This window comes from Colobus angolensis, unplaced genomic scaffold, assembly GCF_000951035.1.
Source record: "Colobus angolensis palliatus isolate OR3802 unplaced genomic scaffold, Cang.pa_1.0 Scaffold460, whole genome shotgun sequence".
NCBI lineage: Eukaryota > Metazoa > Chordata > Mammalia > Primates > Cercopithecidae > Colobus > Colobus angolensis.
The window spans coordinates 112,913-130,400 of record NW_012118044.1 but is presented as its reverse complement, the minus strand read 5'-3'; the positions used below and the strand labels follow the sequence as shown (position 1 = coordinate 130,400).

Genomic DNA, 17,488 nt, shown 5'->3' with positions numbered 1-17,488 from the left:
CCCCCTCCGATGCCTGTTATTTCTTAGCACTTTAAAAGACCAAGGCAGGAGAATCACGTGAGGCTGAAAGTTCCAGAGCACCCTGGACAATATAGGGAGACATCTATACAAAGTCAAAAATCAGACAGGTGCAGTGCTGCATGCCCATAATCCCAGCTGCTCAGGAGGCTGAGGTGTGAGAATCATGTGAGCCCAAGAGTTTGAGGCTACAGTGATCTATGATCAAACCACTGTCTCCAATCTGGATGACTACAGTTGCCCAGAGCCCAGATTACACTAGCAAGGTCCTATCTCTTAACAACAACAAAAAAGCTCACAGAAGCAGGAGAGGGGAGGCTGGTTAATGGATAGAGAATTAGAGTTAGATAAGAGGAATGAGTTCCGGTGTCCTGTGGTATTGTGGGGTGAATATGGCTGACTATGATTTATAGTATGTTTTTAAAAAGCCAGAAGATTTTGAATGTTCATAATTCAAAGAAATGAAAAATGGTTGAAGTAGTAAATGTGCTAGTTAGTTTGATCATTACGCACTATATACATGTATCAAAATGTCACTCTATGGCCCATAATTATGTATATATACGTGTCAATTAAAACAAAAGCGAGGCTATATTCATCCCATTTAAAAACAGAATATGGGCCAACCTTATTGACTTCCTTCTAATGAATAGAATGCAGTTAAAGGGATGCCAGGTGGCTTCCCTGTCTCAGACTGCTTTCCCTTCGAACTCAGCCCCCAGATTGTGAGAGAGATCAGGCCACAAAGACAGCCTGGCAGCGCCAGTGTCAGTGTTCATGCTGCCTGCCCCAACCAAGGCTCCAGCCAATGGCCAGCATCAACCATCAAACACATGGGTGAGCAAATTTTCAGATGATTCCATTTCCCCAAATGATCAGCTGTTCCTAGAGACGCTGAGGGGAGCAGAGACAAGCTCTCCCGGCCAAGCTTTTTCCAAACCACAGGTTCATGAACAAGCAAAATGTTTTCCTTTTAAGCCACAAAACACTGGGTAATTGTTAGAAAAATAAAGTTTAAAAGAGAAAACAGGAAATATAACTTGTGTAGCAGAAAAGAGTCTCCTTTAAAGTAGGATCTAATAAATGTTGAGATTCATTCATTGATGGCAAACATTACTGAGAAGCAGCAGATAACCAGGAGAGAGACATAAGCTGCTGAGGAGGAACTTTTCCTAAAACCCCCTTCAATTATGAGCTCTGACAACAAGGCAAGGGTGTCTCCTTACAATTTCCCCTCAAGGTAGGAAACCAGACTGGGAAGCAAGAAGACATATGATTTGAGAAACAACTAGAAATACTTGGTTACATAACCAAAATCCGACATTTACCTGATTTCAATTAACTAAAATTCTAAAAGAAGCTTTGAGTATTTATTAATCCATCTAGTGTTCAATTTTCATTTTCCTTTTCTCAGTGAGGAAATAAGGAGAATATTATGGAATGATTTTTAGTCTTCAAAGAAGTAAAATCAACAGTGCGCTTTGAGTGCTAAGACATCAAATGCAATTTCTCCTTCACCTTACTTCAAGCTCGTTTGTATGGAGAAGTTAAGACCATCCCATCTGTATGTTATGCCACAATGCATCTCTATAGCACACAACTTGGCTCTGAAATTTTGAAAGTCAAAATACTAATCTACTATGTGTCTCTGATAAGTTGCCTGAACATTACCTGATTTTGAAGTGCTGCACTCCTAAGACTTTTTCTTGGAATGAATTAAACTTTATATTTCAAGAATCATCTACTGAGCTAGAAAGCAGAGCTGTGCATCTCTGTTTCAGTAAAAGGACGTCAATACAGGGAACTGTGGTTTCTGAAAATGCAAGATTGGCACCAAGAAAAGTATTAGCCACAGTGCTACCCAAGAGAACCAGCTACTAGGTGGAAAGAGGATCTGAGAACTGAAAGATGATGACTTCACTTGATTTCCACTGAGGAAAGCTGGCAACTCAGACTTAAACTTCTCCTTCCTCGATGGTAGACATCTATGGAAGATTCAATGAAGTACAATGAATTAGCAAAACATAATGCACTAAATATTAGACTATGTCAGCCGATCCTGTGATCAAAACTTTCTGCAAATATAACTATAGAGTGAGGCAATGGAAAAGAGACTAAAGGTTGGAATGGAGAAAAAAAGAAATCAAGTGTGTCTTGCAAGCCTGACTTCCCATCATGTCTTAGAGTAAGTAATGTATAAACTGGCCAGAGACGTCTTTGAGTCACAAAAGGTGAAGTTAAAGCTATTCCACTAAATTTATTTTTTATTATGACATAAGACATCTGGTAATATGCAATATGATGGAAAAAACCTCCTCATTAAATTTGACTTGGCCTTGTCATAAGAATAGACATAAACAAGCTAAGAGTTGATAATCTAAAAATAAACCTGCACATTTACAGTCAATTGATTTTATACAAGGTTAACAAAAGAACAGAATGGGAAAAGAATAGTCTTTTCAACAAATGGTGCTGGGAAAACTGGATATCCATATGCAACAATAAATAAAGCTGGACCAAATATCTTATTTAAAAATTAACTCAAAACAGTTCACTCTAACAGCTAAAACTATAAAACCCTCAGAAGAAAACCCTGGCATAAATCTCTGTGACTGCATTTCACAGTGTTTTCTTCGCTATGACTCCAAAGGAAAAATGGATTCACTGGACTTCAAAATTGAAAACTGCTGTCCCTGAGAAGACAGTATCAAGAAGTGAAAAGTTAACACACTGAGTAGAAGAAAGTATTTGAGAAGCGTATATCTGATAAGGGACTTACACATATAGGACATATAAAGAATGTCTGCAATTCATGAATAACAAGATAACCCAATTTAAAAAATGGGCAAAGATTTTGAATAGATATTTCTGCAAAGAAGACATAAAGATGGATAACAAGCACATTAATAGATGCTTAATGTAATTAGTCATTAGGAAAATGTAAATCAAAACCACATGTGGTATCACTTCACACGACAGGATGAAATCTTTGTTCAATAAAAAAGAGGAAGTAAGTGTTAGGAAAAAATGCAAAGAAATTAAAACCCTTTTCCAATGCTGCTGGGAATGTAAAGTGGTGCAGCCACTTTGGAAAACAAACTGGCAGCTCCTCAAATCGTTAAGCATGAAGTCACCATATGATCCAGAAATTTCAGTCATAAGTATATACTCCAGAAAAATAAAAACATATGTGAGCACAAAAACTCATACATAAATGTTTACAGCAGCATTATTAATAGGAGTCAAAAAGTGGAAACAACCAAAGCGTCCATCACGTTTGGGTGGGAAAAAACCCAAAGGTTCACCACCTGGCGAATGGATAAATAAAATGTTTGATGTATCCATACAGTGGAGTATTACTCAGCAATAAGAAGAAATTAAGTACTGATACTGTATTAGGAGGAGACAGCAAAATGCCTAGGCAGATACGGAAGTGTCCCCGGAGAATCTTCAAGCAGTCCCACAAGCCTTTACACCAGATACTATGTGCAGATAAGGGAACCTGGACTTGTCTTGCCTGGACATGCTGGCAGAGGACTGGAGGCCTACAAGTACTGGGGGGATGGGGAGGAGTCACCAGGAATTCACACCTTATGCAGGGGAGGAGCCTGACCACTTCAGCTCATGTACTCCTGGTATTCAATTGTGAGGTGGAAACCTGTTTGCAGGACCCCTCTCTTTGCTGAGCGCTTTCCTTTCACTTAATAAATTCTGTTCTCCTCACCCTTCAATGTGTCTTCATGCTTAATTTTTCCTGGTCATGACAGAAGAACCCAGATTTAGCTGAACTAAGGAGCAAGAACCCTGCATCAATACCTGCTACAGCACAGATGCAGCATGAAAAATTATGCTAAGTGAACTAAGCCAGTCACTGTAGACCACTTGCTTTTTATTTCAGAGGCTTATAGGCAAATCTATACAAAGAAGGTGGGTGGTTCCCTAGGGCTGAGGGAGGAAGGGGAAACTAGTGAAGATGGCTAAATAATGTGGGGTTTGTTTTTAGGGCGATGAAAATGTTCTAAAATTGATGGTAACGAGGACTGCATAACTCTCTCAAAATATGAAAGTTAATGACTTGTATATTATGATTAGTGAATTGCATGGTGTGTTCATTATTTCTCAATAAAACTGTTGTCCTCTGCCCCAAATTAATTTGGTACTAGTGATTTTGGTACTAGTGATCTGGAGACAGATGTTAATTGGTTTCAGATCACTGGCCAGAGGTCAAGGCCTAAGAGAATCAACTGCATGTCCTTTTTATAGAAAGAAAGATTTATGTTTTAAAAACTATTCTTTTCATTAGTATCAAGTCAGTAAAATTAAACGAAAAATCTTTCTTTCACTGCTTAAAGTGCTGAGAGATTTATATTGAGGAATAAGACCTTGTTTTCTTTGGCCCCAATTTCTATCCAAAGGGTCTGGGAATCACACGCTTCAAACTATAAAATCTCATCAGATGGGTTTTATTAACTCTTATAATGTGGCTTACTTTCTAACCTGATTCTGGTCCAGCATCACAGAGAAAAGAAGCTGAAGGAAATCAAAATATTTAACCCCTAAATGTATTTTTTGACGTATTTTGAAATGGCCCTCATTAATGTAGCCCAATCTCTCCCCTTCTAGGTCTTCCCAGTTCTGGGGAAAATTAATTAAGAGCCTGATGCATTTAATATCTGAAAATATATATTTGTCCTCTATTTTCTCAACATATTTTGGCAGAATTTGGGTTTTTCCATTATTAATATTTCCCAAATTATGTGATTTTTAATCCCAAAACTGATTTAAAATTACCATATGTTGGAATATAAATTATTCTATTATAAAGATACATGCATTTGTATGTTCACTACAGCACCGTTGACAACAGTAAAGACATGGAGTCAACCCAGTTGTCCATCAGTGATAGAAGGGATAAAGAAAATGTGGTATATATACACCATGGAATACTAGGGGGCCATACCAATGAATGAGGTCATGCTCTTTGCAGGGACATGGATGAACTTGAAACTGTTATCCTCTGCAAACTAATGCAGGAACAAAAAAAACAAACACTGCATCTTCTCACTTTTAAGTGGGAGCTGAACAATGAGAACACATGGACTCGGGAAGGGGAACAACAAACACTGGGGCCTGTTGGGGGTCAGGGGGAGAGCATCAAGATCAATAGCTAATACCTGCAGGGCTTAATATCTAGGTGATGGATTGATAGATGCAGCAAACCATCATGGCATGGCACACATTTACGTATGTAACAAACCTGCATGCCTCGCTCAGGTAATCTAGACCTTAAGATAAAATGATTTTTAAAAAAAAATTACCTTATGGTTTAGCTTCTTAATCAGAATATCCATTTTCAGTTTATCTGTTTTTAAGTCTCCATGGAAACCAAAGTCTTCATTTCCAAATACATATAACATATTTATTGTCCTTTCCAGGAGTTTCTTATATCTGCAAAAATGTACATAATTAGTAAGTCAAGTATTTTTAAGAGTAAATATTTAATAATTGTTTAAAAAGATGTTATGTTATGGCACATCAAAGAAACAAATCTATAAACTATGATCCTTTCAGTTTCAACTGAACAGAGTTTGAAAGCATTCTATATGAAATTACAATCTTAGATAAATAATATGAAGAACAATTTATGGCATATATGGCAGGTAAAGTGATATTATAACCATACATTTTGTTTTGTTTTGTTTTGAGATGGAATTTCACTCTTGTCACCCAGGGCGACGTGCAATGGTGTGATCTCGGCTCACTGAAACCTCTGCCTCCTAGATTCAAGTGATTCACCTGTCTCAGCCTCCCAAGTAACTGGGATTACAGCTGTGTACTACCACGCCTGGTTCATTTTGTATTTTTAGCAGAGATGGAGTTTCACTGCTCAACTGGTCTTGAACTACTGATCTCTAATGATCCACCCACCTTGGCCTCCCAAAGTGCTGGGATTACAAGTGTGAGCCACCACACCTGGCTTAACTACACTTCTTGTAAATAAACTATTCATATCCATGTTGGTATGCTAAGTAAAATAACCTATTACTAAATATAAGCCATAACCCAGAGATGAGTAACCAAGATAAAAAAGTAAAACACATATGTTTGAAAAAGACACAAAAATACATTTTGATACCTATTGACCACAGTCTATAATAAGAAAAAAAAGTACGCACAAAAAGCATCAAGGAGATCATTCAATGTAGAAAAAGAGAAGAAAACATCTTTAGTATCTGAGTTGAGGAGAAAAAGGAAACGGGCAGTTTTAGAAAAAAGGAAAGGGGCAGAGAGATGTGTGATGATTTAAAGACTTTGAAGAAGAGATCTAGAGATCTTTGCTGACATAATGTCAACAAAATGAAAGAGATACAAAACCATGTAGAGAATGGCAATGATAGAAAAATGTCAATTAGAATCAAAAACAAACTTAAGCGCTCAGTAAATAGAGAAGTAGCTGTGTTCAGGGCTTCAAAGACACATTCCATTTAAAAAAAAATCTGTGATCAAAACGTGAATGCTCACTTTACTTTTTCTTTAAGTTTTACATATATTTATATACATATGAAATTTATTCATGTAAAACAGAAGTTTTATAACATGTGTACTTCATGTATGTAACGGAGGTACCGTGTAAAATGAGTAAACTTCCATGATATGTTTTATATCTAAAAGAAAAAGAAAGAAGCAGAAACAAAATATAAGCTACATATCAAGATAAATTTTGATGTTAAAGAATGACACAAATAGGTCTTCTTTAAAGAATTTGAATGCAGCAGAGGATACTACAAAGGGAAGAAAAAATGACCACAGACAGCAAAAATATCTTCAGAAATCAAAATTCAAGCTAGATAATGAAGAGTATACTCGACATTATGTGTCCAAAGCTTTGTCATTGTTTTCAAAATCATTAAAGAGTAAGTGGCCAGGCACGGTGGCTCACATCACTTTGGGAGGCTGCAGCGGGCAGCTCACGAGGTCAGGAGTTCGAAACCAGCCTGACCAACTTGACAAAACCCTGTCTCTACTAAAAATACAAAAATTAGCCAAACATGGTGGCACACACCAGTAATCCCAGCAACTCAGGAGACTGAGGCAGGAGAATTGCTTGGAGGCATAGGTTACAGTGAGCTGAGATTGGGCCATTGCACTCCAGCCTGGGAGACAGAGCCAGACTCTGTCCCCCACCAAAAAAAAAAAAGAAAAAAAAAGAAAAGTATAATATTTTGGCATTCAAAACACTTTCACCTTGCCCCAGCAGCTCAGCTGACTCCCACCCCCATGACACAGATGCCTTTAAAGTTGTGTTGTGAGCTTGTGAAATACATTTCAAAATAGAATTTGTTTAATTATGAAAATACAGACATAAAATGAATTTGTATCTAGGTTTTAGTCAAGTAAAATTAGAGTTAAATCAATTAATAAACGGTTAACATGTTCTACAATATGAAAACCTTACCCAGTTGCCTCTTGTTCTAATTCATGATTTTTCTTTCTTATTCGATTCACATTACATTCCAGTGACGATATTAACTCAAAAAGTTTTCTTAATTCTCCATTTTTTTCTTCAGTCTTAAAGAAAGTGTTTAAAATTATTTTTGTAAAATCTAGAGACCGTCTTTTATCTCAAATATATTTCTCATAAGTGGATGAGTAATACTTATTTAGGCAGGTGTATAAAGTGCGTTTTATAAACCTGATGCCAGGAAGGGCAGATTTCAAAAATAGTCACTTTTCTTAATACTGATAAAAATGATTCATACTTTCATCATTATCTTTTCTGAAATTTAAACTGCCAAAAATCTTTGTTACAAATGAGGGTTTTTACACATAAAATACCAAGGGTTAGTTAAAAAAAAAAAAAAAGAGTAGTTATATATTTCCATTCAGTTTTTAAAGATACTCTAGAAACATTGTCATTAATATTTAAGATATTCCAAGTTTTCTTAAATTACGTCTTACTAACACAATTTTTAGAAAACTCTTATCTAGTTCCCATTACATTTTTGATCCTCATCTGTCTCAGGCTGAGCCAAATACTGTCATTCTAAGTATTCACCCATAGGTTTCAGGTTTTCCCTTTCTCTTAACCACTTCTCTTTAAATAAAGTTTAGTTGTTCTATAGTAAACAAAAACACAACCTTTGTCTACTATTTGTGGCTTTTCTATTACCCTGTTTCTCCCCTTCCATTGGACTCTATGACATATGGTCTCATCCAGAAATCTATTTTTCATCACTTATTGTGTTTTTTATACTGAAATCTGATTTTTAATAATTCCAATAAAAAACTCCAAGGGTCCTCAAGGACTTTATTCTGCTTTACTCAGCAGCAACTGCGAGCAGTGACCAAATGCTCCCTCTGCTCCTCTGATCCCACTTCATTTCTAAATGCAGCAATCTGTGTTGTTCAGCTCTACTCCTTTCTGGTTTTTGTTTTGTTTTGTTTTTGTTTTTTGTTTTGAGATGGACTCTCCCATTGTCACCCAGCCTGGAGTGCAGTGGCACGATCTCAGCTCACTGCAACCTCCACCTCATGAGTTCAAGGTTCAAGCGATTCTCCTGTCTCAGCCTCCCAAGTAGCTAGGATTACAGGCACGTGCTACCATACCTGGCTAATTTTTTGTATTTTTAGAAGAGACAGGATTTCACTATGTTGGCTAGACTGGTCTTGAACTCCTGACCTCATGATCTGCCTGCCTTGGCCTCCAAAGTGCTGGGATTAAAAGCATGAGACACCGCACCCGGCTGTTATTTCACTTTTGAAATTCTCTCGAGACTCTGAAAAATCTCAAAACTTTGACCTAGATTCCCTAATCTACATTTCCAGCTCTGACCTTTCTCTTGAGTCTTCTTCCTTCTAGTACACCTATTATAGACAATATTCTCAACCACACACTCATACGTTGCTACTTGGTGCAGATTACTTTTGTAGATAGTGAATCTTGTCTGTTTTACATTGGTTCTTATTGATGCTACTTTGAGTATACTGTTATTTTCTTATCTCAAAGACGGACTATCTCACTGTTAGGATACTGACCAGTATACTTTGTCCTTTTTATCTTTCTTTCTTCTTGTTTGGACCATTATACATTGTTTTTCTTTGTTTTTCATTTTTTGTTGATATGAAGTCACACTGTGTCATCCAGGCTGGAGTGCAGTGGTGCCATCTTGGCTTTCTGCAACTTCCACCTCCTGAGTCCAAGTGATTCTTCTGCCTCAGCCTCCCAAGTAGCTGGGACTACAGGCACACACCACCACACCTGGCTGATTTTTGTATTTTCAGTTTCACCATGTTGGCCAAGCTGTTTTTGAACTCTTGACCTCAGGTAACCCACCCACCTCAGCCTCCCGAAGTGTTGGGATTACAGACATGAACCACGGCACCCAGCCCTTGTTTTCTTTTATAATGAAAACTTTCACATGAGAATCAGATTATCAATTGTTTGCGTTTCTTTTCTTTTAAAGAGTTTCCTTTTCCTTAGAGTTATGGCATGATGAAAGTCTTGTTCTAAAGTTATTCGGGGGGACACTCAACTATATCATTGGCAGCTCCAGTCAAGTAGAGGTCTCCCTACTTCCCAATTGAGATTCGTCATCTCAAAATGGTATCCACCAAATGTCTTAATCCTGGTAGTGTGTTGCTTAGAAATTCATGAAATAAGAACCTTCTTGAGAAGTTAGAGGCTATTGATTGAGATGGTTTAAAGCTGCCCCTTATTACAGGTTTTACACTCAAGGCAGACATCAAGTGGCTAATAATTCTATGCCTGATGTTTAACTCAATTCTATGGGAATCTATACAAAACGTTTTACTTATGAGACAGAGTCTTGCTCTGTTACCCAGGCTGGAGTGCGGAGGCTTGATCACCGCTCACTACAGTCCCAATATTCCAAGTTCAAGTGACCCTCCTACCACAGCCTCCCATTGTAGCTGGGACTACAGGCATGCACCACCATGCCTCAGAAAGTGTTTTAATTTTTTTTTTTTTTTTTTGTAGAGACAGGGTCTCACTATATTGCTCTGGCTGGTCTCAAAGTCCTGGGCTCAAGCGATCCTCCTGCCTCAGCCTTCTAAAATGCTAAGATTACTGGCATGAGTCACCTCCCCCAACTAGGTGTTTAACTGGGGACTAACATGAAGCCCTTAGAAGAGTATGTGGAACACAGTGAGCTACATAAAATAGTTGCTATTAGCATAATAATTCTGTTTGCATATCTTAACAAAATTGTGTATGTTAGGCAGGCGGCATGCCAATGGAAATAGTCTCCTATAGCTGCACTCAGTCATTCTTCTCACCACTGAGAGCTGCAGCAAATGGGGGGCATAAAATTTATAACTGACTTTTCTATCTGTATGACTCAGTAGGCAATGACTATGTATGTACTACAATGTAAATAGCACCTCCTGGACTGAATAGTACATAACTGACATGACCAGCAGAGACAGGCTAAAGACACTGAGCTGAAAAACCCTAGGCTCTATTGCTAAATCGAGGTTCCTGAATCAGTTCCCTCTGAGTAACTGTTGCTGTGGTGCTGCCTTCACAAGCCGTCTGCTGAGCACTCAGATTGAGGGGCTGTGCTATCGTTCCTCAGACAAGCTGCAGCCAGAACTGTTCAGATGACAAACTGGTAGCAGTCCAGAAATACAGCTCTGGCTGCAGAGTGAAAAAAGGCCAATTTAGATTCTTTTTCATAGTGAAAAAAACATAAACATGGGATTGAACGATTCTCCTCTATTAGACTCATTGGTTTAGATTTGATATTTAATTGCTAAAAATACATTTAGAATATAAACCTTACTGTGTCAAGGTCTCAAAGAAGAAATAATTGGTATGGTATAAAGTACTTAATTGTATGCTAAAATCTTCTAAGCTAAAATAGTTTCAATTTATGCAAGGATAGGTGGCATACATATTATATATTATTGCCCTGTTAAGCACATTTATAATGAGACAAAATTATCTTCCATAAGAAAAGCCATGTAAAATAAGGACTACATTTTTCTGCACAGACTAGACAACAATTGCTAACACATAAGGTCAATAAGAGTCAGAACAATCATAGAAAGCTTCATGAAACAAAAAAATCGTCTGCCAGGTCTGAATGAATGAGGCTAGATGAACAGAAACTGAAAGGCAGAAAGGACAGCATGAGCAAGACAAGTGCTGAAATCTGCCCAATTAACTCTGAGGATAAAGTTCAATGGCAGGAAAATAAAAACACATGTCCACATAATAACCTGTAAGTGAATGCTCACAGCAGCACTTTTCATAATTATGAGCATTATGAATGCTCATAAGCAGCACCACATAAAAAGTGGAAACTAACCTGAAGATCCATCAACTGATGAATGAATGGAAAACCAGTATAGTCATGCAATAGAATATCACTTAACTATAAGAAGAAATATATTACCAATGTGTGCTAAAACATGCATGAATTCTGAAAATTTTATGCTAAGTGAAAAAGCCAGTCACAAAGGACTACAGATTGTATAACTCTATGTATATGAAATAGACAGAACAGGCCAACCTACGGAGACAAAAGTTGATGGTGGTTGCCTATAACAGGGGTAGGTGAAGAGACATGGAGGAAGGTTGCAGTCATGCCTAGGAGATGTGGGGTTGCTTTTCAGGGTGATGAAAATGCTGCGAATATACTAATAATACTGAGTTGCACATTTTAAATCGTTGAACCGTCTGATATGTGAATTATATCAGTGAAACTGTTTTTAAAATCTAATGGCAGGACCATGATAATTTTCTCAACTCTCAATTTTTGATGTACATACTATATCAAATCTAAATATTTCTACAGTTTTATAGTATATTTTAAATAAAAGATAGATAAAGAAAATGCCTAACTTTTCAAATAGTTTGTAAATTAACCTAAAACGTACATTTCAAAGAATAGTATAGTGGCCTTTCTGTACAAGTTAACCCAGAATCTGTGAAATAAATAGACACAGATTCTGTGTCCATTCACAAAAGTGAAGAAATAAGACAATTTTCTGGAACATTCCATTAAATATTCTCCTCAGATTTAATCTGGCGTGCCTCATCAGAGCAACACAAAAAATACTTTAAAATACTGTTTAACAGGAGAAAAGTCAGTGTTCTGTGAGGAATGATGTATAATTCTCAACATTTCCAAGGGTACATGTTGCAAGAGAAGAGGTATACAATGGTTTTTCAAAATGGTAGAATAAAAATCACAATATAAAAAAAATACATTATAAAGATAGTAAAATGGAAATAATTATAATTAAAATACAAAAGCTTCTGCCAAAATTAGTATCCTAAAACATGTTATATAATTCAACCAGCTACAGAATAACTGTGTTGACATGTTAAATTTCATACATACCTGACTTTCCACTTGAAATAATTTCTTCTTTGAGGCCTGTGTCTCATCCAAATTAATGTGACAACGTGATGTACCTTCCAGTGGAGACTCTAACATAGTTAATTTTTTAAGGGAATCAGCTACTTCTTGTTGAAGTTGTCTCACAACCACCTGATAAAATATTTTTGTTACTGATTTTATTAATTGCCTTATTATTAAATTATGTTAATACTATTTAACTCTAACGTACCTACTTTGAAAATTATCACCACACACATTAATTCACCTTCTTTTCATCACATATACACATGTTTATTTATTACTGAATTCAGTGAGGAATACAGAATGTGTTATCTTCCTGCCTAACTGGTATTCTCTTACTTACACAACAAACTCATCCCACCATTCAATCATCTTAGAAGCTCAACTCAACCTCAAAGTTCCTAACATATTCAATCACCTGCTCAAATCCTTCTAACAGATTCCTATCTCAGAATACAAGTAAAATTCCAATGACCTTTGAGGCCCTAGGTAAACAGGCCTCTACCTCCCTCTTGGACTTCAAGCTCCTACAACTCCCTCTGTAATTACTCCAATCCCACTGTATGTGAAGCCTGCCACCCCTCTTTAGTCTGAAAATGGGAATCTAATGCCTATCTCATAAATCACAGGCAGCTATAGTATCTTTGTACTGGACAAAGTTATATTCAAATGATAGTCATTGAGCTTTGGAATAAAAATTATGAGTTAATTATTAATAAAAATATTCAAAGTAAACTATAAATACCAGTGGGAAGACTAAACCAAATATGGTTTTGCTAAAATTTACCACATTTATCCTAAATTATGATTTTTATAACAAGTAGGTGCCTTTAAAACATTATGTGGTCATAAAAATATGTAATTTGACATATTTTCAGATCTGTTAAATTAATATGAATAATAACAAAGCTATACCAACTAAAATATATTAAAAGCTACTTAAGGTATGACAAGACACAGCAATGCACTTCAGTTCATCTGTGAAATCTAGAATTAAGTGTTGAAGAAAATCACTTAATTAAATTGTAATTTGAAAAGACTCATTTCAGGTGTGAACATTTCCATTTATACCTTCATCATGGTCTTAACATGTGGCAACATAAAGTTATTAAAATTATTATTTAACCAGTACAGGACTATCTACCTTTAAATATGATTCTGTGCCTAATACAATTTCGTAGGTGACACAATGTCTTTTCTCAAAGTAAATCATCTCTCACCTCTACCTTTTCTTTCCTAGAAACAAGGTATGTTTCTAAGCTGATAGAGTAAACACATTTTGCCTTTATTTTCTTATTAAAACAGCTTTGTTGAAATATCACTTACATACTGTATCTGTTTTAACTTAAGTTAAACGAGTTTTAGTACATTTACTGAGTTGTGCAGCCATCTCTACAATCCAACTTTAGAGCATTTCCATCACTGCAAGATCCCTCACACCTTTTAGCGGTCATTACCAGCTTCCAGCCCCAGCCCTTTGCAAACATTAACCTACTTTACGTCTCTATACGTTTCTCTTTTTTGGATGCTTCATGTAAATGGAATTATACAGTATGGTAAACACACTTTTCACCTATTGATTTTTATATTCATCTAGGTTCAACATGTATCCAGAACCAAATATTTAAATTTTCTTTCTGGAAGTTTGAAAATATTTCTCTTCGTTGATACTTACTACTCTTTCTGGTTTCTCTCTCTCATATTGAAAGAGACTTTCTTTTAAACGATCATAGTCATTCATTAGCTTCTTATTTTTCTCTTCTAGCAGGAGGTCTTTCTTTCTACTCTCAATAGAACCTCTTTGGATATTAATTACTATCTCTTTATGATCCTCTTTCTGGTGAACCTCATCTAGTTGCTGTTCAAGCCACAGATTTTCACGCTGGAGTTGACATATCCTTTCTTCCACACGGTTCCACTCTCCAGTGGAATTACTCACTTTAGTTTCTGCATTTTGATACATCTCTTTCATTTCCTTTATTTGCTGCTGGGTTTGGCTTAGGTCATTTTGTAGAGTTTCTAAAGCCAATGACTTTATTCTGAGAGTATCTCTTGTCTTATGGAACTTATCTTTTAAGGTATTAAATTTAATTTGCGCTTTAGAAAGTTGTTCAGTGAGAAACTCATTCTTATCTTCAACTTCGGAAATATCAGAACTCATTTTTACTTGCTCAGAAATGTCTTGTGTGTTCTGTAAAGCAAGTTTTAGGTTTCTTTCTGTTTTCACACTTTCACTGTGCTTACTTATAACAGTAGCCAGTCTAGACTGATAAGATTCAATTTCAGCTTCCAGTCTTGCCTCATTTTCTTTTTCCTTCAGCAGTTCGGAATTGAGCCTTTTATTCTCAGCTTTGAGATCATTAAGCTCTTGTTGATCCTGGAATGCTGTTTTTGTTATTTCCTCATTGAGTTTTATAATCTTTTCAAGGGCAGCATTTCTTTCTTTAACAATTTTAATGTCCTTAAGATATTCATTTTCTTTTTCCAAGTTGTCATTTTTCATTGTGCATATTTCCTGCCTGAGTATAGCAATATCTGTCTCCAAAATGCAAATTTCATCCATCAGATCTTTTATTTCTTCATGATTATGAAAATCCTAAATAAAATAAAAGAAAGTTTTAGCTAGTACTCCATAAAATAACATATCATGATTACCTCTGAAGTGAATGAATAACCTGGACATTCATACACTAACAAGGTTACTGTAAGTGGATGTCCAACTGGAGAAAAAGTTGAAGCAAAACTTTGAACCTTGTAGAGCATAAATTCCACAAAGTCCAGAAATTTATTTAAAGTCAATGAATTTATAAAAGAAAACACACACACACGCACACATGCACACCAGAGAATTTTTAAGAATATCAGAATTGGAAAAGCCTTTGCCTGAATTACAACAAACCCAAAAGCATAAATTAAAGCATTAACAAATTTGACTAAATTAAAATATGTCAAAAAAATACATTTACACTTTGATATCTAACCCTTACACCACCCTATAGTAAGAACCTTAGTTCACACGTATTTGGACTGATAAAATTTCCCAAAGTTATTACAGTTCTGTTTCACAGATAATATTCTATTGCAATTTGACTCTTTTAACACTTCTATAGGCAATTATATGAATTACATTTACTAAATCATAAATGTAGATATTATACTATTCACCCCTATATACATTCATTGATGAACTCCTCTAGTTACCATAATTTTGAAAAAGAAAGGTTAAAAATATAAGCAAGCTACAGGATTTTCCCCAGGGCTTCTGAGTCTATTTCTAGTTCTCCCACAGATCACAGTTACTTCTGTGGTGTAATTATATCAATACAAAATAAAACTTTTATTTTAAAACACCAACGGTAAATAAGATAAAATTTATAGAGCTTTTTTTAGAACATCATGAGATTATTTGTGATTGCAATAATTTCTGCTTCTTCTTTATTTTATTTTAGGTACAGTAATGAAATAGGGGAAGCACAAGGAACAATTTTACTGGGAACAACATTTTTATCAATAGGTTATCACTAAGTATATATTATGGCATATTATCGTTTGCAAAAGCACTTGGTAATAAAATAATATCCTATGTGGATGCCAAGACTTATAATAAATATTAATAATTGTACCTGTGTCATCATTCATTTTTAAAAGTGAGATAATATTTCTGATTTGTTTCAGACCTAAATAGTATATATTAAATCAAGCGGATATTATAAGTAAAATTGATAAATAAAGTTTAAAATATAGAATTTTTACCAAAGATTGAGTTACCTGATTTGGAGTATTTCTTGCAGTGTTTGGTTTCATCTCTAGTGACTGAACAGTCGGTTCAAGTTGTTTTGCTTCAACTTCTTTCTCATGTTGTTTCTCTTTCCTTTCTAATTCTTCTCTATTTCTTTTGTACAGCATATTAACATTTGCTTTTTCTTCATTTTTCTGTTTTAAGGTACATCTGCAGAAAAAGACATTTCTCTTAAAATGCATTTTGTGAAAAAATAAAGAGCTTATCTTGTGATCTACCTCTGCAGATGTTGTTTATCATCCTAATAAAACTTCCATGTTCTGGATTATTTTTCCTTTCTAGTTCTCAGATATTTAATTTCTCACTTCAGCATCTTCAAAAGAATGCATATACTTGAAAAGCAGTAAGGAAAGGATATTCTGCTAAAGTTTCTGTTACTAGTCACTCTAGTATATATTATAAAAAAGGATACTGGAGATTATTTAGTAAAGTTACAAGTTCAAAATTACCTTTTAAAATCACATAGTCATAATTACTCCCTAATTAGAAAAGATCGTTTACGATCAACTACATTTTTAAAGTTACTATTTATTGACAAGTGTATAAGTTCACTAGAAATAAATTTTCATCTTTATGAAATATTGCAGGTACCTCTCCAAATGATTGACAGAGTAAGATGGCACCTTCAGCTGTCCCTCACACAAACTATATCTGCAGATTACTGTCAGCCAAAACTAGGCTGAAGAGTCTAACATCTGTTACCCCATATTTTTTATATTACTTTCTAAATAGTTTCAATTCACCTTGTTATTACATAGATTTTATATATTTATTAATCTATTGTTCATTATGTGTAATACATAATTAATGCCCTTTATTTTATTTTAGGGCATGTTTACACAAGTGATGTTTTCCTGTGAAATCTAGTCCCAGAAATGGAGTTGTTGAGTTAAAGGGATGTCGGGTTATTTGAATTTTAGATACACAGCACTAAGTTACCCTTTGGAAATAATTTACCAATTTCATATACCAACGGTGTATGAGAATGCGTTTTTCCTCACATATGCCAACACTAGAATTACTTTTTAAATATCAGCATGACTTTAAAAAATAGATCTTATTTTATGTTAATTTGCATTTTTCTGATTACCAGTCAGGACTAAATATCCCTGGTAAAAATATAAAACTTGTTAATCATAAGGAATATTAGTCCGAGTTTACATTAGTATGTAGCACAATGACAATTACCTCCTGTTAAATACTGCTATAGGCAGCCAGGCACGGTGGCTCACTCCTGTAAACCCAGCATTTTGGGGATCCGAGGTGGGCAGAACATCTGAGG

General features: G+C 35.5%; 2 protein-coding genes across 2 annotated transcripts in view; both read right to left on the bottom strand.

Annotated features, from left to right (window-relative positions):
* The window catches only part of LOC105523416 (coiled-coil domain-containing protein 29-like), a 21,746-nt gene extending 7,634 nt beyond the window's left edge, over positions 1 to 14,112 (bottom strand). The window contains exons 1-3 of the mRNA XM_011958229.1: positions 14,083 to 14,112; positions 12,387 to 12,536; positions 5,337 to 5,466 (exon numbers count right to left, since the gene is read on the bottom strand). Coding sequence (XP_011813619.1) covers positions 5,337 to 5,466; positions 12,387 to 12,433 — 177 coding nt within the window. The 5' untranslated portion in view covers positions 12,434 to 12,536; positions 14,083 to 14,112. The remainder of the gene's footprint in view (positions 1 to 5,336; positions 5,467 to 12,386; positions 12,537 to 14,082) is intronic.
* LOC105523415 (ankyrin repeat domain-containing protein 20A2-like) overlaps positions 14,032 to 17,488 on the bottom strand; it is a gene marked incomplete at its 5' end in the record, with an annotated part of 97,325 nt that continues 93,868 nt past the window's right edge. Inside the window, 2 exons of the mRNA XM_011958228.1 lie at positions 14,032 to 15,003; positions 16,176 to 16,356. Coding sequence (XP_011813618.1) covers positions 14,032 to 15,003; positions 16,176 to 16,356 — 1,153 coding nt within the window. The remainder of the gene's footprint in view (positions 15,004 to 16,175; positions 16,357 to 17,488) is intronic.